Raw genomic sequence first — 27,869 nt, forward strand, 5'->3', positions numbered from 1 at the left:
AAGCTGAATCTATTGAATTTGTACTTTCCAGAATAATATGAGAAGAAGCCAAATACAGTCATTGCACAAAGATGCCTATATTAGCGAAAAGAACATTAAAAAATGAAATGTATTAGGAGAAATTGCTTCCAAAAATACAAAACTGCATAAAAATGTGCTTGTTAAAATAAATTCACACAAAAATGCTGGTGGGGATTTTTTAAAATATGTATTTTTGCAAATTGCTACCAAAATATGGAGAACTGAATTTAAGATTGGAAAAATGAGAAATGGAGAGAACTGAAAATGACAGATCCCTTCCACCTCTGCTCCTCACACTGTGAGATCCTTACACTGAGGTCTACATAGAAATGCAATGCAAACCTCTGTTTATTTACTCAGAAGTAGGTCCCACTGTTCCCTGATTCTAAGCATGTGTGTATGCCTGTGAGCCACTATTTTGAGGAGGTCTGGTTCATGGGTAAGCCTGATCTACTCATTGGTACAATAGAGCAAACTGGACTCAAACTTCCTTGACACCAGACCTCTAAAAACATATATTTCCAAGAAAAATGTTGAACCCCTGCAAAACTGTAACAAAATATCAGTGCAAAATATAACTGAAGTATAAAACATTGGGGTGGACTTACAGGCTCTCCCCGTCGTCCTTCTAGTCCTGCAGAACCTGGTTGTCCGGCTTCTCCCTTAATATTGATGACAAACAGTTAAAATTAGTTCAAAATATTAACTGGTTGAAATGTTTGCCTTTCAGTGCAGGGCTTTATTTCATAAAAGGACATGCACTTTCTTCAGCCAATATAGAGGAGATGAGCAAATTCTGCTGGAAAAGTATTACATCACCATGAATAGCTATGACATTTCTTCCCACTGCCCCAAGCCAATGTTTAGGTTATCCTCCTGCACTCATCTGAGTTGCAGACATTGCATGAGATCCAAAGAGGTGTCTTCAGACTACTAGTCATATCTTAAAGCTCCTCTCTACTACAGCCTCTCATCCTCCCCACCCTGAAGAGATGCTCCTGAATGTCAGAGAACCCTCTGGGAATGGCATCCAATGCAGGCCAAGTGGCTGCTTTACTCAAATTTCAGAAACACACATAAGCAGACATGGTCCTTTAGATCTAAACCCTCATTATTTTTTGGAATTGTGACTGCACCAGTCACTATTTTTCTTTGAACACAAGAACGAAGGAAGAAGGTTGCCTTGCTCGTACTTCGACATATTTATTCAAATCTAAACAAACTGATTTGAAAGGCTGACTTGGCAGCCTTGGCAGTAAAACTAACTCTGGGCATAATGCTGCCAAAATTCTTCTTTTTAGGGAACCTGTTAAAAGCCTGGCTGTCTTTCTGTCTGCTAGCTGTGATGGTTCATTAGCTGTGATGGTTCATACTGCAGAGCCCTTAAGTCACTGATATCCATTGTAAGGGAGACTGGGGTACAATGGTTAGGTTGTCAGACAAGGGCTGAGGAGACCCATGCTAAAATCCCCACTCAGCGACAAAGCTGAGAGTGGATCAGTCACCATCTCTCACACTAAACATAACTGACATGGTTGTGAGGATAAAACTGAATTGTGGCTTGAATTTAAGGAAAGTGTAGCCCCGGCTTGAATTACCAAGTGAGATCCTTCCTTTGCAACCACAGCTTGAATCACCTCTGAACAAAAAGGGATGGTGCAAATTAACAGTGACTCCCTGACAATTAAGAAACCAGGAGCCAGTCTCAGAAATGCTATGATCTGCCCTCACCCACCCCCAAAGCAAATACACTCCTCCCCCTTAAACCATGGTTAAGCACTGTCAGTGCCAACATTAAGGCTGTCCACTTCCCCTTCACCCAGAATTCAAATCTGCAGTTTAAATTGCATTTCAGATACTACTGTGAGGGGAAATCCTAGCTAGCCTTAACCATGGTTAGCGCTGGTGCTGAATGACTAATTGCTTAGCTGTGGTTAAGGACTGAATGCGTTCTTCCTTCTGCAATGGGAAGGAGCTGTGGAATGGGAGTGCATGATCTCAATCGTGGTTCGTAATTTGTTAACTATAGTTACCAAAGAGCCAGCATGATAAAAGTAGAGCACTGGTTATCATAAGAAGCGTAGCAGTTATGGGGAAACTATAGAGAACATCTTGTGCAGGCCTGATTTAGCTATAGCTTTGAAACTCGGCAACCATGATTCAGAGATTTGCAAATCATGCCTGATGTGGATCTGTCTGCTGTAAGAAGAGTGAGGCTGGCTGAATCTATTTTTTTGCAGCATTTCTAGAATCAATGGAAAGAGACAGGGGAGAAAAACTCACCCATTTCACAAAGAAGGGTTGCATTTTGGATCATTCCACAGAAGAGGATCCCCATGTGTGTGACCACACAGAGGCCAAATTGTAGAAAGGATGGGTTTGGTGTGCAGCAAAGTATTTCTTACTGTTTCCAAGAATAAATCTGTTTCTGAATTTTTCTAAGAAAATAAGGAAGGCTCCAGCAGAAATCTCCAAAGATGCTTGTAAAAATCCTCTGATTTTGATTACAATAAAGCCCAAAGTAAAGTGGTGTTTTATGGAGAGCAGATGTTCAAAGGCAAGCTGACAACATTTTACTCCAGCAGAAATAAGAGACTACTGCTTTTATAGCTTAAAGAAAATGAGAATATGTGCAGCAAACTCTTCTTTTTCTGTATCTTCCCGTTATCAAAGAGTGACTCGAGAATGTAATGATTTTCAAACATAAAGACATACAATTTTAAAAGGATGCACTGAGCCCACATCACCAGCAGGAAAAACTATTCAGATGACAATCCAATACATTCTCCCTATTCCCTCTATTTCTCATCTTCAGCTACTGAGTGCTGTTGGTTATGCAGCCAAACCAGCACCACCCATGAAGAGAAAGGATCCATGAGGACTGTACATGTGTTGAGTTTACAGGAACAGGGATAACTGTAAGAACTTCTGCTGCAGCAACAAAGAAAGCTTTGGTACAGGGGTGGCCCCAATGGCAGCATTTAAAAGATAAATGAAATGCAAGTAACTGCATATGACTTCAGTCCTCCTTACATACATTTTATTATTAGTTATTAATTACCTTCCACATATATGTCTCAAGGCAATGTATGCAATATAAAAACAGCTTAAAGATAATTAAAAACAGCACAGATAATGTCTTCAATTGTTTCCAGGAAGTGCAGATAGAGGGTGCTTGTCGTAGCTTGACCAGAATGCTGTTCCACGAAACAGGAACAGCCACCCTGAAAATTCTCGGCGTTACTATGCAGTGGGGCCTCTAATCTCTTTGGGACTAGCAGGGGAAGTTCTCCTGCAGAACACAGTGTCCTACTGTGTATTCAAGGGATGAGGCGGTCTCTCAAGTAACCTGGTCCTGAGTTGTATTGCTCTTTGGTTAGGCTGCAGCTTCCACAGGGTAACCACTGAAACACAGGCATGCACACACACCCTCAAATAAATACAAGCTCCCTTCCCTCCCTCCCCCACATGCAACCTGTAGGATCATTCTACTTGCTTTCTCTCACAGGTGCAAGCTGTCTCAGGAGAAGTAATGAGCTGGGCATGCAGGAGTTAACAGGACCCAGCAAGTTTCACAAATGTTTTGCATCTATCCCCTTCTCTAATATAACGTCTGGCTACAGGCAATGAAACAACCAGGCTGCTTTAGGCAAAAAACCATGCCTGCCTGCAATCAATTTCCTCCCCAACTCCAGGGAGGCTACTCCACTAAGGCTTTCCTTAGCAAGGGAGATCCCAGACAACCTCTCCTGGGACTAAGTCAATACTGTGCTTCCTTTCTTCTTTTCTTTTTTCCTGGTAGACATCTTTGCTAGCTCTTTGCATGGGGCATGTGTGCTAAATCTTTTCATCCTCTCCTCTGCCAATTGCCTTGGGGTTGCAGAAGTGAAGAGAAGGGGACTTTGGCCAAAAGACTAAACGTGGGGGTAGCGGCATTGCTTCTATCCAAACCAGAACACCAGCAGAGGAAGAATATGAATGATTATAGGGAATGCGAATAGGAATGACTGCTTGAAAAGCAAATGCATTCCAGCACTGCCAAATTTACCTCCCTCCTCTCTCTTTTCCCACTAACTCCCCTTCCCTTATTTGCCTTGTCTTTTTAGTCTGTAAGCCTGTTTGACTGACGAGAGCTCTTTTGGGAGAAAATATGCACCTGAAAAATATCTCAGTACAAGGTATTTGTCCTATTGCATTTGAATAGATTCAATATTTCAAATACCTTAAAACCTGGATTTCCAGGTAGGCCGTCTTTCCCGCTGCTCCCAGGATTTCCCTGTGACAATACAGTGAAGGTGCTATTATTAACATTATGTAATGAGAGAGAACTGTCAAAAGGAAAAGGAAAAGCAACAACATGAAACTTACAGGCCTCCCAGGCATTCCCGGAAACCCTGCTGTACCCCTTTCTCCTTTTGCACCCTGTCAAAAGAATAAAAGAAGGCAATAAGAAAGGCAACTGTATTGTTTAAGCAAAGTAAGCCAGTGTGTCATCATGACCTGAGGCAATTCCAGAGTGATTAATCCATGACACAACATCCATACACATGCAGTGAGGGGAAGTCAGCTCATCAGTTCCTAGCATGACCGTGGCAGGATAGATTATTGTCCCATTGTTCATAAACCCGGAGCACTTACACTCTACAGCTGAATGGCACGTAGGGTGTGTTTGGTGTATAGAATATCTGGAGTGATTTTAGACATGGCAGCCTTTCACTGGAGAATACAAAGCTCCTGCCAAGGCTAAGGTGGGAGTCACCAGGGGGGAAAGGTGAAAGGAACACATCATTGCACGCTCTGCCCTCCATCACAAGAGAAAGGACCATCATCCTGCTAATTCCAGAGCAATCGCGAAAATGAGAGATTTAAACATGCCACAAGTACTCCAGGCGTAGGACAGTAACAGAGAGGGAGGTTGTTTGGAAGGCACAGGGAGGTATTCTATTAACTTTTTGTGCTAGTACAAGAGTTAGCCCTAACACAAAAGAATTTTCAACCTCTTTCCCCATACACACCCCCACACCTCCCTAAAACTGCTCTTGATGGTTGTGGGAAGAGATTTAGCAGGCATGTGAGGCAAGGAGAGAGGGAGAAATCCTTGCACTGACAGGACCGTAGCATTAGGACTACATTGAACACAACCACAGCGGGGAAAAGAAAGCCTCAGCCAACGTCTTCTAGACCAAGGTCTGGCCAAAATGGTGCCCTCCAAATCCTGCTGGACTCCTATTACCCCTAAATATTGGTGATGTTGGCTGAGGCTGATGGGAGTTTATTTCATTTCACAAAGTTTATACATTGTTTGATTGTAACAACAACAACCCCAAAAACCTCAAAGTGGCCCACAAAAAGGTACAATAATAAAAGCAAGAAAAAATTACAACCATTCTTAAAAACATACAAAAGTTAAAACACTAAAGCAGATTAAAATTACCTCAACTTTCTAAGCATTTGGATGGATGCCACATTTGCAACCACTGTTCTAAAGCAAAGACCAGGGCAGATAACAGCACAGCAGGACACCAAGGTAAAGTCCTGCTAGCCATGAAGAGATGTAGCCAGAGCACTGGGGTAGGGGGACAGAACTTCCCTCTCCCTGTGCAAAGCACAGAAAGAAGGAACATGTTGTGAAGATTGTGGAGCTAGCTGCGGTGGGGTTAAGGAGAGCTGGCAGGGCAGGTGGGAGGAAAGAATTTGGGAGCTAGTGACATAGCCACTTCCGGCCTGCCCACGTGAGCAGGGGCTGGTTTCAGCCCCCGCGAGAGCAGGGGAATCCCGGCCGCGTCGTCCCCCCCCAGCCAGCCAATCGGGTGGCGGGGGCGTGGCCTGCCCTATTTAGGGCCGGCGCGGCCGGGGCTAGTGACATTCAGCTCTCCTTTGGAAGCCTTCTTGAACCCCAAAGCTTGTATGCAACGCTGAGCTCAGGGAACTTTGCCTGCATTTCTACCAGCAATACAATTTTAAATATTAAATTTATACTTGCCTTTTTCCCATAAATTCCTGGTAGCCCTTGGTCTCCTTTAGGTCCCCTGTCACCCTGGATTAAAAAATGTGCATACAGAAATCATTTTGATTTAAGAAAACAACTTACATTATAGGCAACAATTTAAGTGATATGGATGTGGTTTGAATACACATTTGCTGTCCTGGAAACACATTTGCCTAAGACTGCAGCAAATATATGTTCAAGCCACCGCCTTATAGAATGCAAGTCTGCCTTCACCACCTTGGAGTCAGAATGGCTATATGATGGGATGGTGCCACACAGCTGCCCTCTAAAATACCAACATCAATGCTGCTTGGTGGGATAAGGTCAGGGTGGCAGCTAGGTTAGAGCTGCTCAGGCATACCAGCAGAACCAATCTGGCATCGCTGCTGGTGCACTCAACGCAGCCCCAACCTTGCCACAACCCTACTCTGTCCCTATACTGCCCCAGTAAACAGCAGCAATGCCTGGTGCTGGGGAAGCAGCTCTGCAGCTCAATCAAATAACTGAATGGCAGGGAGAAATGAAAACCCATGGTCTTTCACTGTATGAAAATCCATTGGTAACAATTTATAGGAAGTTGAATATAGAAAAGCAAAATTTCAAACAAACGCCTAAGCAAAATTTCAAACAATTGCATGTTGTAGGTTATCAGAAGTATACTAAAGTACAAGGCTATCTGAGGAATATATGACAAAAGACACGTTTTGAACTGACATTGGGCAACATATCTACATGTTACACTAAACCATGGTTCTGTGGACAAGCCCAAGCAAAACATCAAGCCCCTGCACTCCCCTTTTCTCTCTTTTTCCTGTGTGGCCAGGAAACCAACTTTGTTAGCCTCTACCTTCAGTTTCACAGAACATCAGTTTGTCATTATGTTCTAGCAAAGGGTCCTGGTTTCAAATGAAGTGTGGTTAGTTTAACAAGACTGCTTTGTAAACCATGGTTTGAAGCTGATGTGCTATAAAACTTACCAGAGTTCTTTTAAAAACAGAACCCCGGTTCGAATCTAACACTAATCCAATGAATCTAAACACCACTAAATCCTCCTTCTGGTTATAAAGAAGGAAAAGAGGGGCAGGAGACTACAGTGTTGCTCATTCACATGACACTAAACCATAGATTAGTATTGCATGTGCTCACAGCCATAGTTTTTCATATGCCATCTATTATTATTTTCAATTTATTACCTTTCCTGCAACATAAGGTCTCAGAGCAGGTTAAAACTATTTAAATTACAATATTAGTTTAAAACAATCTAGATAAATTAAATGGGAATGCCAGTTTCCTTGGTCAGGGTGGGGTGTGTACTAGAGAATTGTCTGCTTAGCACCATGTCATGGCCCGTGTGATGGAAAAGAGTAGATAAAAGATGATCATCCTAAGTAAGTATAGCTGCCTGCCTACACTAATTGAAAATAAATGAAGCTAAAAGTTCTTGGATGAAGTAATTGCACCATTTACATTTTCATTGAACGAGCTACTAGGCACCATTTTTTGCTTTTCAACATCCCTTGATACTTTTTAACATCCTACCAATTTTTACAAGAAGCATTTGGTTTGAACCTTAGATGCTGGCATCCCATGCAATCCAGGGAAACCTGGAAGTCCACGTTCACCCTAGAAAAAGGAGGTAAAAGGAACCATGAGACAAGATAAGGAAAAGAGCAGAAGAATATAAGCCACCCAAAGGCACCACACCTTGAGCAAGAAGAGGACCTTTGTTCCATTGAATTCAGTGGGTAGAGAATTGTAGCCTGAATCTGGTAGCAACCAGAGATGTATGCAAATTCTCCTCTTAAAATCCTCTGCTCCATTTGTGGATATAGAAATTGAAGGGATCATTTCACTAAACTTCACTGAGGAAGAAGTTCTCCCAACAGTTGCTCCCACTCATTGGATTAAGGAAATGAGCTTCAACTCAGGAAACCTGACTTCAAGTTTCAGTCCAGACATGAATTTTACAGGTGCTATTGAGCTAAATCATAATGGCAGCCTACCGCACACGGAATGAAGAATTTAAGCATCTGATTTAAAGGCTCATGGCACACCTAGAAGCACTATATTTAGGAAGGAGCTCAAACACTCATGGGTTCCCTCATTTGCCCCAAATGTTAGGAGACATTCCCAAGCATACCTCTTCACTATGCATGTTGAGTTCCCTTTAACATTATAGAGAATCATGTGATCATTGGGAGCTCTATGTGCACACTGAAGAGCTCATTGGAATTTGGTTCAGTCAATGATTTTTTACATACTTCTGTAGATGAACAAGAACTATATAAAAGGATGGTTAGAAGGATTCCATGTCACACAAAAGTATGCTACATTTCCAGGAAAAAGACATGTCAGAAAGTTGAAGCATCTGAATTTTCCACACATGTAGAATTATGTTTATAAAAAAAGAGCTGAAATCTAGCTAATAAAATCACACCCACTTTGGCATGAGCGCAGCTGCACCCAGAAGCCTCACACACCAAGATCGTAACTTTTTAGTACGCCAAGCTTTTAGAAACATTGCTTACTAATTAAATGCATTCAAAAATACATCTAAGCATACAGATGTAATGAAAGTTCCATGTGTGATTGGCTGAATATCCTGTGAACCCATGGAAATTTGGAACATAGGAAAAAACCAAAGCAAATCAAGCAAGGGTGGAAGATGGAACTGATTTGAAAAGAAATGCAGAATAATTTTTTAGCAAACGCACAATTCTTCCAGAAGTATTATTATCTACACAAAGGCATATATGAATAGTCATGTAAGTAGTTATAATGTGGCAGCTGTAAGTTCATCTTTGGAACATTCTAAATATATAGTTCTTCATAAAGGTGTTGTGTTAATGTACAGAAACTACAGCTATCAAAACTTGGCTTACCTTTGCCCCATCTGCCCCAGCTTCACCTTTCACACCTGGAAGGCCTCGTGGCCCCTAGTAAGGAACAATTACATATTACTAATGTTATTTATAGTTATAATTCATTTAACCTCTTTATAAGGACTTCACTTTAGAACTATGAAAAGATGCTGTGAACTTACTTGAATCCCTGGGGATCCTGGAATCCCTGGAGTCCCTGTTACTCCTTGGTAGCCCTAAGAAGAGAAACCCAAACATTACACCAAAGTGTACTTTAAAAGCAATACTTCTGCAGTTCAGATGTAAAACCCGTTGCAACTGGATTAAGCGCTTAGGACTTGAGCGGGCCAAGCTTGCTGATAATACTAAAGCATTCAGTTGTTAAAATACAAAGAGATTGCAAAGAGCTTCAAAATGACCTCTCCAAATTTTGTAAATGAGTAGTAAAATGGCAAATGGAATGCAGTGCAAAACTATTATTGTTGTGGGGGGGGGATCTGAATTTCACATCTACATTCATGGAGTCTGAACTGGAGGTGACAGATCAAGAACAAGACCTTGGGGTTGTTGTGGTAAATAGCTCAATGAAGATGTTAAGCCAGTATGAGGCAGCAGCTGTGAAAAAGGCAAATTCCATGCTACGGATGGTTAGGAAATAGAAAATAAAACTGCCAATATCACAATACCATACAAGTCTATTACATGACTGCATTTGGAATACTGTGTACAGTTCTGGTCCCCTCACCTCAAAGAGTTGCCCATCCCCACTGTAGAAACTGTGGCAACACTGGTGTAGAAGGCTGCCACAAATATCTCTTTGGTGACCAAACTTATTATTACCAATTATCTGTAGCAAATTTTCATTCATATCTTAATTAGTATACAGAACATGCCACAATCCATACTTAATTCATCCTTGCAGCAGCTGTTTGTAATTATATGTATATGGCATTATTGGTCTCATTTTTCCAGAGAAATAAGAAGCGTTAATGGATTTGCCAAAGGCATTTCAGTAGCTTCATGGTCACTGAATGTACAAACCTGCAGTGCAAGCCTAACTATCTCTCCTCAAAAGCAAGTCCCATTGCAGAATGCCTGGTTTAAATCATTATTTCAACTGTTTAATTGATTGTATTTTATTTCTTGTAATGGCTTCGGCTACTCAAATAATCAATATTCGTACAAGTCCCAATGAATTCAATATACTTACTCCTAAGTAAATGTGGGGTTAGAACTGCAGTCTTGGTGTTTTTGCTACTGCTATCAGAACCTGTTTTGAAAATGGTTTGTTGTTCACTACTATCCTTTGGAAACCGATGAATATTGTCAAGAAAATAAGTTATAACAGGCCAGTGACAGAAATGTCCACATTAAGCAAATAAGCAAACAAACAACAGCCAACCACACAGATCAAGCATTAGACATAAGAGCTCCATTCACCATGTGGTCCAAAATGTCTGACAAGACAGAAAAGATCTAGCTTAAAAATGGCTGGTAATCCCTTTCAGTTTTCAACCTAAAGCAGCCTGTGGCCACTCCTGATTTTGAATTCCAACTTCCATCAGTCCCAGCCAGCATGGTCAGTGGTAAGGGGTCATGGGTGTTATACTCTGGCGGCATCTGAAGAGCCACAGTTACCCCACCCCTGACCAAAACAAAGGGTCACCACCACCACCTGTCCAAGCTTGACCTGTACAAGTAAAGATCACATGGTGCCACAGAGACCAGGTACTGGTTAATGCCTATAATTCTTGCAACAAAATGTAGGAAAGCCATACCCAATACTAACTAATTTAATGAAGATGTAGAGGGCCACCATTCTCTAAACGAATTCCTTGCTTGTAAAATTTGTGGAAGGAATGCCTCCATAAGGCACTTGAGGAATTCTCTTTGGGCTATCTCAGACAGCATCTAAGTGGGAGCCTAAAACGCAGCCAATAGTGGTGTGCTAAGATGGGCCATATGTACAGAAGACAATGAAGATAAGATGAGGGGTTTTTTGTTTGTTTTTTTAAGCCTTAAAATGGTGTTAATGTATCTGGCTTTTATACAAAGTACACAGTGTGAAGAAGATTCCTCTTTAGGTCCTTAACAGGGAGAGAAGCACAAAATTGTTGGACAGAAAGTCAGTAACAATATCCTGCAGCTCTTTGTTCAAGGAAATGCTGGCACCACCAGAAGAAAAAAAAGTACTTTATTAGGTGAGACATTTGATATTCTTTTAAGAAGGTCAGCAACAATGCTCCACGTGTAGAGTCTGCATCTGGATATCTCAGTAAAGCTAGCTCTGCCAGGTCAGTTTTAAGTTGCACAGCACTTAACTGGACACTATGAAGGAAGAATAAATATTATAATAAAATTCCAGAAAAGGATGCAATATGGGATGTTGGTGCACATCTCTTCCGGAGGACAAATTCTTCTCATTTTCCTCCTCTCAGTTTGGATACCTTATTTTCCAGTAGGCATGTGAAGAATAATTTCCCCTGTGCTTCCTCCATATAAGAGCAGCAACAGAATATACTGGTTTTGTATTTTTTAAAAACAAAAATACTGTCCTCTTTTTCCAGTGACCATATCACACTTTCTATCTGACATACTTAAGCAAGCTGTGGAATAGGAAACAGGTTTGCTATAGCAAGGAACCTAAGCAGGACCTACCAATCAATCAATCAATCAATCAATCAATGAAACTCTCATTTATATTGAAACGCCTAACATATTTTTATGCTGATAGTACTATTCTGATAAATAAATAAGGCAAATTAGTTTATTTACAAATTTACACCTGACCTTTAAAGTATATGACTTTCAATATAGCCTTAAATTTTAGATGAAAAGCTAATGTGTGTTAGAAATCTAAGGAAAAGGAAGGTACTTTTTACCACATGTGGTGGTCCTGTAGAAAAGTAAAAGACTTCTGGGAAATGATATACAGTATAATGAATTGAAAAAGATGTTTAAGATAACTTTCCCTAAAAAACTAGAAGCCTTTTTACTTGGACTAACAGGGGTTGGAAAACCTAGGGACCTAAAAACGTTATTTATGTATGCGACAACAGCCACAAGGATGTTGCTGGCCCTGAATTGGAAACAGGAGAAGATACCAACAAAAGAAGAATGGATAATTAAGATGATGGACTATGCCGAAATGGCAAAGATGACCGCGAAGATCAGAGATCAGCATGAGAAAAAGTTTGAGCAGGAATGGAAGAGATTTATAGATTATAAAAGACCACTGTAAATATATTAAAGTGTTAGCAGGTTTGATATAACATTTATGTAATCTAATAATTGGAAATTAAGATGAACAAGAGGGGAAAACAAAGAATTTTGAGATAAAATGAGATGCAAGAAATTTTGTAGGAAAAGATTAGAATCCAGGGGAGGGGAGGGGGGAAGTCTACGTTGTTTGTTTGTTTTTTGTTCTTGATTGGAAAAACATTGAATTTATTAATTATTCTGATTATAAAATTTGAAAATAAAATATATATATTTTTAAAAAATTAGATGAAAAAAATAAGTACTTCCTATTTCTGCCATTTTTTTAAAAAAAATCACTTTAATTTCTACATTCAATCACTGCAAAACCAATGGTCATAATTGTAATATAATTATGCACAATTCAGTGAAACAGAACCAAATCAGATATATCAGGCAATTCCCTAATCAAATCTCCTGTGGGAGGTTTTTTAGGTGGGCGGGGGGGAGTTAGACTGGGATTTCATTGCTTAATCCTACCCTCATTTCCAGTACCATTTCCTTGATTCAAACTGCACATAGTTAAGGTATGGCATTCACTTCCAAACAGTGGGTGACAGCAGCCAACTCAGATGACTTTAAACAGGGACAAATCCACTAAGGCTAAGGCTATTAATGGCAACTGGTCGTGACAGGTATCTGCTGATTCCAGGGACAGGGACACCATGGCTCTGAACACCAGTTACTCGGGAACAACACTGAAAAATGACCTGCTTTGAGGGCTTCCCAAAAACATATGGTTGACCACAATGGAAAATAAGCTGCTGGAATAGACAGACTTTTGGTATGAGATCCAGCATATATTTTGCTTTTGCTTATATTCTTGGCTACTGACATGGGAAATCAATGTACACAAGAAAAGGAATGCACAGTTGAGTCCACGTGATTTCCTGAGTTCCAAATTACCAAAATCTGAGTACAAGTTTACACACTATACATTTTCCCCTCCACACCAGTCTTCTCCACACAGACTCTCACATTGGGAATTGCTGCTGATTACATCCATGGTTTGCCAGTCACATGTCTCTCTGAGCATACATTACCCATGGGAAGTTAGGTCTGCATGCATGAAAATAAAATGTCTCTAATTCAGTGGAATATTCCATCATATTTAAAGTTTTATGGCACATGGCCTGTATACTTTTATGAGAACTTCTGTAAAGCCTTATCAGGAGAGGCATCTAACATCACACAGCTTAAGGGTAGGGGGATTTTTCTGGCTACATTTTAGTCCTTTCATATAGCCCTTTCTATTCTGGCTATGTGATCTACTCAGACGAGTGATCTGTGTTTTACAGCCCCAATTATTCAAAAAATAATAATACTTAAAAGTAAATTCCACTGAGTTCAGTGTGTGCTTGGGACTACAGCCTACGAGTCATGACTCATGGGATCATCGAGTTCATTGTGCCTAAGTTTGTTTAGGATTTCAGCCTACATGTAATGACTGACTCATAGAAAGGTCTCTTTAAAAGAAAAAAACACCCCCCAAAAAACCAGTTTACTGAAATCAGTGGACTCAACAGTGCAATCTTCTAACCATGTTTACTCAAAAGCACTGAGGTCAGTGGCACTTACACCCTAGTAAGTGAACATAATATTGCAGCCTGAAGTATAACTGTGTGGGCATGTGGCAATCTACTAAGCCTGGCAACACAAGCCTATGCTTGTACCGCTCTATAAGCAGATGTCAGTATCTTGTGCATCAACTTGCGCACAACCAGTACTACTGGCTCTCTTTTTCTCTACCTATGTAGCAAACTTCTCTGTGCAATTACAAACTACCTGAACTTTATTTATATATTTTTTCCGGACTGCAGGGATTTGATTTTAAAATTAGCAAAGCACAGGATTTGAAAGGCTGCACTTCAGATGTTGCTTGGCTCTTCCACCATTAAAACATTTGCTGATTGAGAAGAGGTTCTTACCGTGCAGAATGCTGACCTGAACACACAACACTAACTTTCCAGTTCCTTTCTTAATCTTCAAGGGAGCTAGTGCATTATGTTGTGTTAAATGTTCATATTTGAAATAAGAGATATTGCATTATCCAGTATTTTGCATTTTTTCCTCCTCTTTAAAAATGTGTATGGAGACTAAGATGGTATTAGAACTGGGCCCCAAACATGTGTACCAAATTTCACTCCAATACGTGTGTGTTGCAGGGGAGGGATCCAGTGGAATTATTGCACTGCAAACAAATTGACAAAAGCAGAAATTTGTATATGGAAAGTTGGCTGGGAAAGAGTGAAATGAAGACTTCACTCTCCTCAGCCTATCATGATCAAACACAAGCTAAGAAATCCAGGTTTGAACTTGACTTCAACTTCAGCAGTTACTCCCAACTAGAACCAGGAAACTCAGTGGTGGTACTTGTACCGGTGGAGCTCAGAGGATAGCCCCAAAATGGGGTGTTTCAAAGGTGTGGAGGGGCTGAGCCAGTCTAGGATCCCCAGCCAGTCGCACAGTCATCACAGGCCAGCATCAGGCTCAGTCCAGACTCCATTGCTATGCCAACCAGCAGCTGGTGCAGTGATGAACTTGATCATCCTGCCACCATCATCTTCTGCTGCGGCCACCATGAGCAGATGGGCTGTGGATGCAGTGGTGGTTCTGCAAAGCCCTGCAGTTGAGGAGGTAAGGATTGCAACCTCAGTCATCACTAACTTTAGGTAGATCAAGGCAATATTTGAGTGTTCTGACATTTCCATTACTACAAAAATGATTTATTTTTCCTCCATGGTTCATTATGCTATTATTTATATCAGTACTGGGAATATATGTCACAAGCTAGAATCAAATGCTACAGCAAAGATGTGGATTTCTCTTTTAAAAATGTAGGCTATCACCACTGATAGCAGAAGGCTGTCTTATCACGTCTGAGATACAGTATTAAATTATGGTAGTCTTTGTTAGCAGTATCTTTTCTCAGTTAGTGAGGGGGGAAAGAGACTGAATGGAAGTAGGTAGTTGCATACAGCAATGTATACCTGAAGGAGCGGCTCTACCCCCATCGTTCTTTTTGGACACTGAGGTCCAGTGCTGAGGGCCTTCTGGCGGTTCCTTCGCTGCAAGAAGCCAAGTTACAGGGAACCAGGCAGAGGGCCTTCTTGGTAGTGGCACCCGCCCTGTGGAACACCCTCCCACCAGATGTCAAATAGAAAAACAACTACCAGACTTTTAAAAGACATCTGAAGGCAGCCCTGTTTAGGGAAGTTTTGAATGTTTCATCGGTTATTGTATTTTAATATTCTATTGGAAGCCGCCCAGAGTGGCTGGGGAAACCCAGCCAGATGGGCAGGGTATAAATAATAAAATATTATTATTATGTTAGATCACGATTAATCATATAAAACCTAAAATATAGCTTATATTTGCTTGATCAAGAACACAACAAGTGTTGAGAAGTACAAAAAACTTGGTAACACAATGAAAAGGGGAGTTGTACAAATCCTAACCTGCTGCAAGCAGCTTGTTTTGTTGTGGAAAATTACATTTCCTTCCTGGTATAGTGGCCAGATAAATCCAGTTGCAAAAGGAGAAGCCTACATAAAATAGACAGGAAGTCTATTTGCATAAGTGCAATGAAATTGTTCACAATGCCCATGCTTGGATGTCATGCTAATCCACATTTTAGTGCACTGAGCTGCAGGATTAGGTACGGTACTTACCTCTCCAGCACAACAAGAGATCACTGAAAACCAGATACAATGCATAGTGGAAAGCCTGGACAATGTTCTTCTTACAGTATATGGTACAGAGAAGACATCAAAATTGGCAACACCCAAGTTTCTCTAGAGAGTGCACTTCATGTACAGGGTATCACAACCAAAAAAGCTCTTTCGCTGGTCACCACCTGCCTAACTCCTAAAGGAAACTCAAAGGATGAAGAGTCGGCGGAAGAAGATTGGAAGAAATTCAAGGATTATCTACAGAAATATTGTAAAATTAATGAATGTTGAATGATGTTGGATTGAAATTAAGAGGTTTTTAGCTGCAATGTTGTGAGTGATACGGGGGGGGAAGGGGGGAAAGAAACAGGTTAAAAATTATTGATAAGGATTTGCTGAACTAACAACTTGAATTGGAATACAAGAAGGGGAGGTATGAGGAGGTCAGTGAAATATGTTATTGAAAAATAAGCATTGCGAACTTTATGTGTTTTTAAACTTTTTTGCTTTTTTCTTTTTGATTTTTTTATTGTATTAAATTGGAAAATTTTAATAAATATCTTTTTAAAAAAAGGAAACTCAAAGGATGGCCTCCGTTCAATAATATACTACCTACACACTATCTATCTCATGTGTTAGTCAGGAATATTCTGGCCAGATTTTAGCTAGCTGGCACAGCTCCACTCATGTACAGTGGAGGGCTACAATGCTCTGTTTTTTGTTGTTGTTGTTTCCAATTACCCTTGCTTGCGTGGTCATAATTATCAAGGGATTACTTGATAATTAACTAAGAAAGGGATTGCTGCAAACAGTAAGAAATAATTTGTGCTACATTAGAAGTTGCTTCTTCTTTTTGTCCTAGAGCATTTTAGCATTTTGTTGAAATGGTAGATTTATAATTTATCTGAAGGGTTCAAAATGAACCCATGAAAAGAGTTCTTTAAATTGCTCCCAGGTTCTGCAACTAGGAGTTCTCTTTGAACATGGCTCCAGTATTGCTTATTGAAATTATTGGACTCTTCCCTAATATAATCTTCCAGTATGTGGAAAGAAGTGTATTTTTGGTATTACTGCTCTTCATACTAGCATTGTGTCAGCATCCAAAGGGAACCACCACAATAATCTCAACCATCTGTTATACCTACGAACATGGCCAAAATGTAACTAAGCAACCAAAATAAGAAATTTGGACATTTTATAAAGTGCAACATGGAGTTCTCCAAGTAATTGGCAATGTTCCTCAGATTTACAGAGTTTCCAGCAAGGATTTGTTTAAGATTTTCCATACAGAGCTGATACAGAAAACCAAATATACAACCACCACCATCAAAAGACTCCTTACCAGAAATAGAATGTGAAATGCAAAAAATAAAAAATCACAGGCCTCATACATTCTGGGCAAGAACCGAATGCCTTAAGTGGCATTAACAATAATAAAGGCCACGTTGCTTAACTTGGAGCTCATTTTCTTGAGATTTCTGGAAACCTTCTAAAGGCCCATAAGAATTAAAACCAAATTCTTTGAATTCATTATTACCAAAGTCAAAAGGAGATGAATGGTTTTGGGAAAAGACCCAAACTTCTGCTTCAACATTTTAATTTGCCCTTACTTTAATTGCCTGGTAAAGTAACTGAACTCATTTGAACCTTTTAAAGCCTCCCTTCTAACACTTTCACAACACAGTACTATTCAGAAGTTATGTGCAGAGAAGCTTATTCCCAGGGTGAGTATGGGCACTGCAGACTTATTCGCAGTACTAATGATAACCATCCATCCACATTTTTGCAAGAACTAACAGGAACAAGATATTACATTTCTTATTTCTTTTTGGGTGGGATACAGTTACATATTGTTTTACCCCAAGGAGGAAGCCATTAGACTAGCTAGTGAGCAATTAACTGCATTCCTCTTCCTTCTACTCTTTCTTAACAAAAATCAGCCATGTGAACGAGGGCTCGCTGCAGCTTGCTCTCGTAATGCTATTGTGAAGATATCACATCAGAACTGAGCGAGCACAGCATTCAGAACTCTTTTTTTTTTTTTAATGGCTGAAACTATTTTAAAGAAAAGACAAAACTAATCCTAACTTGCCATCATTTCAGTTTCTGAAACTTGGATTATATATCCTTGTTGATATTCTATGCCCCTTCCGCAATAACAATTAACAATTTATGACGCCCGACTGTAAGATTAGAAATTGCTGCACAAAAAACCCAGTATATTATAAATTTAAAGGAAAGGGTAGCACTGACATATTACTTCTGTGGCTTTTTCAATAAAAGGTATGGATCTCCCCTGAATCCTCCTTGATTGGGAATTCCAACTGTCACCCCTTACTCGTGATCCTGATGTTAATAATGAGCATTTGCCACCCTTAATAATGTTCTGATACAATTCTAATGTCAGTTTTGCATTAAAGTTACTATAGATGACTAAGTTTTTAGTACTCACAGGCTTACCATCTCGACCAGGTTCTCCAGGATAGCCATGATTCCCAGGTTGTCCAGGATCCCCCTAGGGAGAAAGCAAACATATTAGAACAGAACAGAACTGAGAAGGTTGCAGCAACTAAATGCTGCACAATACCCCCGCCTCTAACAGATGCTACTCAGAGTTTCAATCAACCTAAACAGGAGCCTTGTACAGGGCTCCTGAAAGGAAGGAGGTGGTTTCAGATGCGGACAAAGGAATGGAAGTGGGTGCCCTCCCCCCAGCTCTTCTGAAACCTTCACACACTGCCCTATAAAGTGGTAAAAGGCTAGTTGTCAGCCCTGAAACTAAACTCTTTATTGCTTCCACAGGTGGAAGGAGTGGGTGTTTCTCCTGGGAAAGTTATAGAAAATATATCTTTTCCACTCCTGAAATCTTCTGAAATAACATGGAGAAGAGGAGTTTAACATTATAGTACATATCCCCCTAACCCTTCCAGGGTTTACCGTATATATAAATATGGGGGAGGTTTCTGGAGAGTGTGAAGGGAAATATGTCCTTTTTCCTCTTGTCCCTTCTGAAACCTCCTCATAAATAGTGCAGGGAGGAAAGGTTGTTTTGCCTCACTCTATTCTGACATAGTAAATTCTGACGCACAAATTTTCTGCTTTGTGTGAAGCTCACAACCCATAGATCTGCACGGAAACTACAGCGGAATTGGTGTGGCCATCTTGCCTTCTCTGTGCATGTGTGTGTTTCCCCAAAGGGTTACCTCATCTAACATCAGCCACTCATGCTTCTTCTGGAAAATGAAATAAGCCTGTCAATCTAGCCCATTCATTTGCCTGGTGCAGCTTAGGCAGGTATAACCCCTAACCAACCACCTCCTATCTCCCTCTGTTGTTCATTCATGGAGGGCCAAGCTAATGTTAATTGTAGCTAATGTTAATTGTGTGGATTAAAGCAGTACATTTTTTTCAAACTACTAATTACCACTGCAGAGGGGCCCAAGCAGGAGAAAGACCACGGGATATAGGAATGGGGAGTTTAACCCATTCCATTATGGCCCCAACATAAATCACCCCTGAAGGTGCTATTTACATTGGTGCCAAAAGAGACTTCCCTGCCAATGTAAATATAAACTAAGGATGGGGTGGTGGAATTGATCGGGACAATGGCAAGCTTGAGCCTCCCTGAGGCTGACATTTACATTTGTAAACATTTGCACGTTAACTGTACCCACATGACTAACACCATGTCTAATATTTCCCACAAGGGCCTTTCAGCCACAAGGGAACCTGATCACATGTTGCCAAGTTGGGGTGGTGGGTTGCAAGTGAATGCACCCATTTGCTGTTCATCCATATTTTGGCACTTCAGGAAATAATACTTTCAAAGTCATAAAAACTTGTAGGGAAGCCCAGAAATATTTCATGCAACAGTTGGCCTTTATAATATAGTCCTTAATCTCTCAGCGCAATACATCCTCACTGGTTGCGGTTCTGTTTTCACAAGATATGTTCTTCTGCTTCATATTTAAGATGTTACAGACTTTTATAACATGCATAACTACATAAACATGTTCTGAAGAGAAGATGTTCAAGTGGAGACTCAGGGAGTTGGCTGAGTTGAGATCATTGTCTTCTGGAGTATTTAAGAGTGTCAGAACATCCATTACAAGAGAACATTGGGTGAAAAACTGAAGATGGTGGGGTCTGCCAGGGGCCATGTCTTCAGCTACAACTATGTGGTCCAAAACCTGGGCAAAGTTGCTTGGCCTTAATTTTGCAGCTGCATTAAGTCTTAGTACTATGCAGAAAACAAATAACGAGATAATTGCTACGTTCTAACCCAACATTGGTAGGGACGCGGGTGGCACTGTGGGTAAAACCTCAGCACCTAGGACTTGCTGATCGCATGGTCGGCGGTTCGAATCCCTGCGGCGGGGTGCGCTCCCGTCATTCGGTCCCAGCGCCTGCCAACCTAGTAGTTCGAAAGCACCCCCGGGTGCAAGTAGATAAATAGGGACCGCTTTCTAGCGGGAAGGTAAACGGCGTTCCGTGTGCTGCGCTGGCTCGCCAGATGCAGCTTGTCACGCTGGCCACGTGACCCGGAAGTGTCTGCGGACAGCGCTGGCTCCCGGCCTATAGAGTGAGATGAGCGCACAACCCTAGAGTCTGGCAAGACTGGCCCGTACGGGCAGGGGTACCTTTACCTTTACCTAATCCAACATTATTATAATAACCCATTACATTTAAAAGCTATACTTAAGATCTCTGTCTAGCTGACGATGGCCCAAATGAAGCATGCCTCAGTTCATTTTATTCTCCCACCTCCACTCCTAATACACACTTAGATTCCAGAAACTGTAACAAATTTTATTCTAAGGAAAGTCAACAAGCTGCCCCTCCAGATGTTGTAGAACTCCAGCTCCGACCAAGCTCAGCCAGCATGGCCAATGGTCAAGGGTACATGCACTCTCCCCAACTGACCCCTAGCTAAGAGGAACTGATAGCAACAGTAACAGCTTCTTCTAAACAGCCATTCTCTTTCCCATTCTATTTTAACTTCTTTTTAACTTGGCACTTATTGTTGTAATGATCTTATGTAAACAGATTTGTAAGGTCAACCTGAAAAGCAGTATATAAAACTGTAAACTAAGAAATAATAAATACAATTTTCGCTTTGGGCCTTTAAACTAGAAGGGGGCATATAAATAAGGCATTATGATCATAATTTGTGTTATGGCCACAGAGTTAAACATAATGAAAGCAACTATACATTATGAAAAGCTCCACTCACTTTGGGGCCTGGTGGTCCTTGTTTTCCTGGAGGGCATATACAAGGAGGTGGTGTAGATCCTACATCGCTTGGTCCATTCATGCACTACCAAAAACCAAAAACAATTTTCAATTGTGCACACCAAACCAACTTTATGCTTATTAACAACCTACTCCACAAAGTCCTTCACCCCTGAAATCCCTGCTGAAATCTACCATGTTGGCTTGACAGTGATTTCATGATACCAATGTATGATGAGGAAATCAGAGAGTGGCCCAGTTCACAGGTAATTCTAAGCCGAACTATTCCATAGTATGAACAAGCAAATGTTCAGGCTCCCGGAGAGGAGAATGTGACTGCTTTTCTCCTCTCTCCCCATTTTGCTGCTGGAATAGCATGCCATCTGAACCTGGGCTCATGGTTTAGCTCTCTAAGTGCATATATTTTCTTAAATGTTAAGCATATTCCTTCTATGACAAAGCAGACTACATAAAAGAGATTCAACAATGTGAGAACTAAATGCCACTACCCATGTAAAAAATAGCATATAAATTGCATGCCAAATTCAGTCCAAAATAATTTAACACTCCCCCACAAAAAAAGGTTGCACATATTATTCACTGAGCACAAAAGCTGAAAACAGGGGGAAAAAATGTTTACAAAAATATCCTCACTATCCCAGACAAACAGCATGCTCTTACCTGGTGATGTATTAACAAAGCAAGGGTGAGGGTGATACTAAATACTACCTTAAAGTCCATATGAATAGGCATGTTTTTGCCTACCTCTCCATTCTGGAATAAATAAATAAACAAAATCAGTTCAAGACTTTAGAAAGCCTGCAGAAATTGTTAAAATCAAAGCATATATAGTTGTAAAGGTAAAGGGACCCCTGACCATTAGGTCCAGTCGCATACGACTCCGGGGTTGTGGCGCTCATCTTGCTTTACTGGCCGAGGGAGCCAGTGTATAGCTTCCGGGTCATGTGGCCAGCATGACTAATCCGCTTCTGGTGAACCAGAGCAGTGCACGGAAACGCCGTTTACCTTCCAGCTGGAGAGGTACCTATTTATCTACTTGCACTGCATGCTTTTAAACTGCTAGGTTGGCAGGAGCTGGGACACAGCAAATGGGAGGTAACCCCGTTGAGGGGATTTGAACAACCGACCTTCTGATTGGCAAACCCTAGGCTCTGTGGTTTAACCCACAGCGCCATCCACATCCCATATAGTTGTAAAGTAAAGGTAAAGGGACCCCTGACCATTAGGTCCAGTTGTGGCCGACTCTGGGGTTGCGGCGCTCATCTCGCTTTATTGGCCGAGGGAGCCGGCATACAGCTTCCGGGTCATGTGGCCAGCATGACTAAGCCGCTTCTGGTGAACCAGAGCAGCGCACAGAAATGCCGTTTATCTTCCCGCCGGAGCAGTACCTGTTTATCTACTTGCACTTTGACGTGCTTTCGAACTGCTAGGTTGGCAGGAGCAGGAACCGAGCAACGGGAGCTCACCCCGTCATGGGGATTCGAACTGCCGACCTTCTGATCGGCAAGTCCTAGGCTCTGTGGTTTAACCCACAGCATCACCCCCTGTGAACCTTTTAATTACACTATGTCACATGTTACCAGTGTCTCCCTAGCATAGAGAGACTTCTGTAACAACCTCTAATGGTAAACAACAATTTCTCCAAAACACATTTTGCAGAAAATTCTGTCCTGAAGGAATTTGAAGGCTGACAGATAGCAGTGTTTTTTTAAAAAAAAAAATCTTAGACAGGTAACACAATTATAGCTCAAGTGTTCTTTCTTTCTTTCTTTCTTTTATTTGAGAGAGATAGATAAAGAACTCTCTTAATAGGAGAACTGTCCTCCCCACTATGATATGGTTTCGTTTGTTTTTTTATGAAAATGAAAAACAAGCTTTACCAAAAATAAATAAATCCTATCATACTCACAAATCCAGGGATCTCACAGGCTGTTTCTCGGTTATTTTGTTCTGGGTCACAGTAGATCCTTAACTTTTGGACATCAAACTGTAACATGAAGATTATGAACTCATTAGATACCCATTTTTGATGCTTTTAATTAAAAATAACAGATTGCTGCAGAAATGGGGAGAACTGGATTTAAGAGTGGAAAAAGGAGAAACAGATAGAATCGAAATTGACAGAACCCTCCATTCATACTCATGAGCACTCCAACCAAATATCTTGAGCCTCAGATGGTCCAAGGGGAAATAACTCATTCTGTCTTACTCATACTGATTTACAGCACTATTTTACAAATTAGAAACATATAAAGGTCATTCATAATCAGAAATAACATCCATAATCTCTTGGAATATCTTATATTCCAAAGTCCATTTCATAACAGCTAAGGAATTACTTGTAAAAGGGCAGGTTATGCTTATATTTGTGTAGCAGAATGCAAACGTGGGCAGAAAGTGCTGAAAGTTCCTTAAAAACAGTTCAGACTCACACATTGGTAGTTTATGCATTTACTTATTGTACACCAAGTCCTCTGTAATGACACCAAGGTCAATGAATGCAAAAGGAAAACAGCTGCTTACAACTCTTATATTCCCCTTGTGCAAACAATTCACACTGGGTATTCTGTTCTTCAAAAACATTCAAGGCAAATACTGGTTTGGTCCTGACATCTCACTAAATAATGGTTTATGCTAACCATAGTTAAGAATCCACACCATGGTTTGAGCTACCAAACATACAACAGGCTTATTGTTTGTTGATGTTCATCTGCTTTTGTTTTCCATCTGTTCACCCTTATTCACTAAACTTAATTGAACTTGTTCCAAATAATCATGCTTAGGATCAGGCTTAAATCTAAACATTGGGTAGGTGTAACTGCACTCCACAAATGTAGTATTCTGAGCATACATACCTGTACAGTCTCCTCCTTCCCAGAATATTTTCCAATTTGAGTTACTCCACTGATATAGATCCCTAAAACAGGACGCAATGGCTTTATTTCAGTTTCTTGGTCATCTATATACAACGTAACATCTGCTTCTGTTACTAAGAGACGGATTTGATGCCAGCCTTCATCAAACAACATCTAGAAAAAAGGGAGAGAATTGTAAATATATAGTCAACATTCATGTCCATAAATGTAAAGACATAAACTAATACAAGTTTCAAAACTTGCTACCACCAGTCTGAATTAAGGGCTCAACCACTAAAGTCCATTATCTACTATAACAACTTAAAGAAATGGCCTAATAATTATATCAGACTGGAAAAAAACCCAAAATTCTTTTTGGATTTTCCCATTATTACATGTAGGTGAGTTATAACCATGCCAAGCTTCATCTGTCCAGCTTGTGCTTCTCTAGAAGATAGCTAGGCATAACATTGATCTCCATCTTCTTTATAGAGATTATGTATCTATTTTTGTATTTCTATCATACTTTCCTATACCAAAGGCATAGAAAGGGGTGTATCTTTGGCGATCACTCATAGCCGAGTAAGATTGTCTTCCATAAACACGGTTTTAACAGTGAGTCCGTAAGTGAATAACAAAATAGAAGAGCAACCTCTGTGTGTGTTTGCTTGTGTAATACACATGCACACACACACACACACACACACACTTTGCAGATGGCATCTATAAATCGATCTATATATAAACACTAATTGCTTAATTTGGTTTGTGTGGGAAAGATAACGGCACAGCTAGTACTGCACCATTTCAGATTACAGGTTTTCCCAAACAGTGCTACGATGGAATCACATTGTACAACATGAGCAGGGACGTGCCACCAAAAGGTGGTTTCTGGGTCTACTTCTTAAGTTTTCTAAAGGAACACAGGCCACATTTTAGGTGGCATGCCGTTCAGACGTGACAAAGAGGAATGAACATTTTGTCCTCAGAGATTCGTATTCAAGCACTAACTTCAAAAAATGAGAATAATCTCTGATGCTTTGTTATAACCAACAGTGAAACACTGGATCACTTCACATTCAAAATCACAGAATGGATAACAGATATATCAAGACATGAGTGATGTCTTCTTTACCTTCACACGGGGTGCAGTAAAAGTAACAACCTGCGTATCATTTACTAGGCTTGTTGTAGTAAATGACAGTGTTCTGTCTTCTCCATTTACAGTAACAGCTATTTGTGGCCTTCCATCCAGGCTTAAAATCCTCCACAAATCCCAAGTTTTTCTGACTTTAAACCTCTGAGTGGATACAAACACATATGATGGTGGAAGGCCTTCAGGAAAGACATTCCTAGAAAGCAATTTTTAAAAAAAAATTAGCAGAACATACACTCTGAATTCCTAATTCTCAAACAATTATCTGGTCCATTATAAGGAAGTCTTATTTTAGTTTAAAAGGATATAAACTTTAAAAAACAACAACCAAAAACTGTACCTTGTCAATTCTGACAAGTCAATACGCGAGGTTACTTCATAAGCTTTCGCATTGGTAGATGGAATCTGGATTCTCTTTTTCACCTTTTTCTTCACACCTAAACCTAGAAGTATATCAAATCCTTTTTCATCTCGTGATGCCACAGGAATTCTTGTTGGGCAAACTGATTCTGAAAAGCAACCAAAATACATACAATGTTTAATTCATGGATGTAGTAACCGACGTATAACTTTGAAAGCATAAGGTGCAATTTTATACCATTAGGCTGGTGCACAAGTAATTAAATTATTATGTTGTTTGAACTGAGAGTCCAGTTCAAAGCATCCTTTGGAAAACTTAATGAGAAGCTCACCATTGACTTTAGTGTGCTACATAAATCGGAGATAATGAACCTATTTTCAGCCCAAGGAAAACATTCCACCAAGTGGAACCTTCTAGGGAGCACCCCAGTGATGGGTGTGACACCAGTAGATGTAGACAGATACATACCACTCTCCATGCAAGGAAGATGTAGAATCACAGTTCAAGAGGACATTTCTAGCCAGCTAAAATCACAACAGGAGGGCACCCTGAGAGATCTGGTCTGGGAGGATGTGGCTTGGGTCGAGTCCTGTGGACCAGACAGAGGGGTGTGGAGGCTCATATTCAACCCTTCAACCTAAAGTTTCCCACCTCTGACATAAATGTGAACTATGGTTATTTGAGCATATTTTTTCCTATGTGAAATATCAGGACTTTTGGAATGCCATTGTCACTGACCAGCCCTGTATAGTTTTGATGCTCAAAAGCATTTTACGATACTCTTAAGTTTTCATATATGCAGCCACACATGTGGGCAGCTACCTGAACCACAACTATCTGAGAGAAGTTCTGTGTGAGCGTGCAAGGAGCCACCAACATGGAGGGATATCAAGATAGTGCAACAGTTTGTTTCAGCAGGAGGCCAATTTGTGCTGGTGTGATTAAAATCTGTGAGCCACACGTTGCCAAATGGAGAATTCATCTTCTTGCACTGGGAGATTCAAGCGAGCAGAGCCCCCAGCTTAGCTCTTAGTCCAGAGGAATTTGGCCACCCTCCAGGTGCCCGGCTTGATTCCTTATGACCTCCTGTCTGCGACTCCCGGCAAGATCAAAGGAGGTCTCCAATCGGCGATTCTCCTCAACGTGAAGGAAAACACACCAGTCCTCCCACTCCTCTCCCAGGGAGGGGGAAAGAGACAGACAGAAATATATCTACATGTCTTTATTCCTGTCGTTCACCAGTACAGAGAAAACATGTCTGCACACTCTGCTTCCCACTGCAGAGAGTGAATAAACTCCACCCATGTACTTCCAGTACAGGGTCATGTGCTGCTCTGAGGTAACATCCGGCTCTCAGAGCACTTTACAGACAGTCCCAGTTTCCCACGGGACAATCCAATAACATTCATATCCTGTTTACCATTCCAGCCACCTGGTGCTTGCTTCTGCATTGCTCCTTTTTCGTAACAGGGTGCAAGCATTAAACAGGCTAATCCTACACAATGCTGCCATGTTGTCACATAAACTGGTGCAGGTTAAAAGCAGAAAGCCACCTGCTTTAAAATTTAAATTATGAGGGTGAAAGACATACTTTGCTGCTGTGAAGGGACTGAGAAACACAACGTCATTAAATCTGAAATGCACCAAACCTTGCTTTAGCTTTATGAGCTGTGGTGAGCCTCAAGTTTATGCACTTCTCTCTCTGCTCTTTCTGCAAGAAGAGGACACTAAAAACTTCCACTTTTGTTTTATAATAAACTGCAGTCTTCTGTTATGTCCAAATTCAGGAATCTGTAGTTTAATCTTACTATGCTTCATTGACAAACTTGGATTCCTCAGTTTGAAGGTAATACTATAAAAATTACAGCTTTCAGTCTGCTCTGCTCATACTTGAAGATAGAAAGGAGAATGTAGGGTGGTGTGCCAAAGCTTGCCACAGCTCTCTCTCATAACAGGAAACCATGGTTTGATAATATACCTGAACTAGACCACTGTTTACACTTTCCCTTCTAGAGCTATTGGCAAGCCAAAAAGAGGCAGACCTTGTGCCAGACACTACTAACTCCTCTCTGTTGCTCCTGTCCTAAGGATCCATTCTAACCTTTTGTGCTGGTTGCCCTTCATTCTACAGTCCCTCCTGGTATAATAAGGATTATCCACTGAAGAAATCCACTGAAGCCCCATTCTGCGGACCCTACAAAAAATCAAGGGCCAGACCCAGAGTCAAGCAAACTACAAACTACTTGCATTCAACGAGCTGTGTTTTGACTTCTTTGCATTCACCAAGACTGCTACAGACTGGAAATGAATTTCATTCTAAAAGAATGTGATATGAAAAAAATTGTAGCTGGCTGAATGCTACTTTAAGAATAACACAAAATACAATACTGGGCGCTTAAGGTACAATGTTAAAAAGGAATTTTAAAAAGTAGGAATGTGCCAAC

At 40.7% G+C, this 27,869-nt stretch overlaps 1 protein-coding gene across 1 annotated transcript in view; it reads right to left on the minus strand.

The window, feature by feature from the left end:
- The window catches only part of COL21A1 (collagen type XXI alpha 1 chain), an 85,046-nt gene that overhangs the window by 32,397 nt on the left and 24,780 nt on the right, over positions 1–27,869 (minus strand). Inside the window, exons 4-17 of the mRNA XM_053381091.1 lie at positions 25,405–25,573; positions 25,044–25,260; positions 23,909–24,082; positions 22,963–23,040; positions 21,798–21,806; positions 21,034–21,117; positions 18,253–18,315; positions 9,054–9,107; positions 8,893–8,946; positions 7,580–7,633; positions 6,005–6,058; positions 4,390–4,443; positions 4,244–4,297; positions 630–683 (exon numbers count right to left, since the gene is read on the minus strand). Of these exons, the coding sequence (XP_053237066.1) occupies positions 630–683; positions 4,244–4,297; positions 4,390–4,443; positions 6,005–6,058; positions 7,580–7,633; positions 8,893–8,946; positions 9,054–9,107; positions 18,253–18,315; positions 21,034–21,117; positions 21,798–21,806; positions 22,963–23,040; positions 23,909–24,082; positions 25,044–25,260; positions 25,405–25,573 (1,172 nt within the window). The remainder of the gene's footprint in view (positions 1–629; positions 684–4,243; positions 4,298–4,389; positions 4,444–6,004; positions 6,059–7,579; positions 7,634–8,892; positions 8,947–9,053; positions 9,108–18,252; positions 18,316–21,033; positions 21,118–21,797; positions 21,807–22,962; positions 23,041–23,908; positions 24,083–25,043; positions 25,261–25,404; positions 25,574–27,869) is intronic.

Source organism: Podarcis raffonei, chromosome 3 (assembly GCF_027172205.1).
Source record: "Podarcis raffonei isolate rPodRaf1 chromosome 3, rPodRaf1.pri, whole genome shotgun sequence".
NCBI lineage: Eukaryota > Metazoa > Chordata > Lepidosauria > Squamata > Lacertidae > Podarcis > Podarcis raffonei.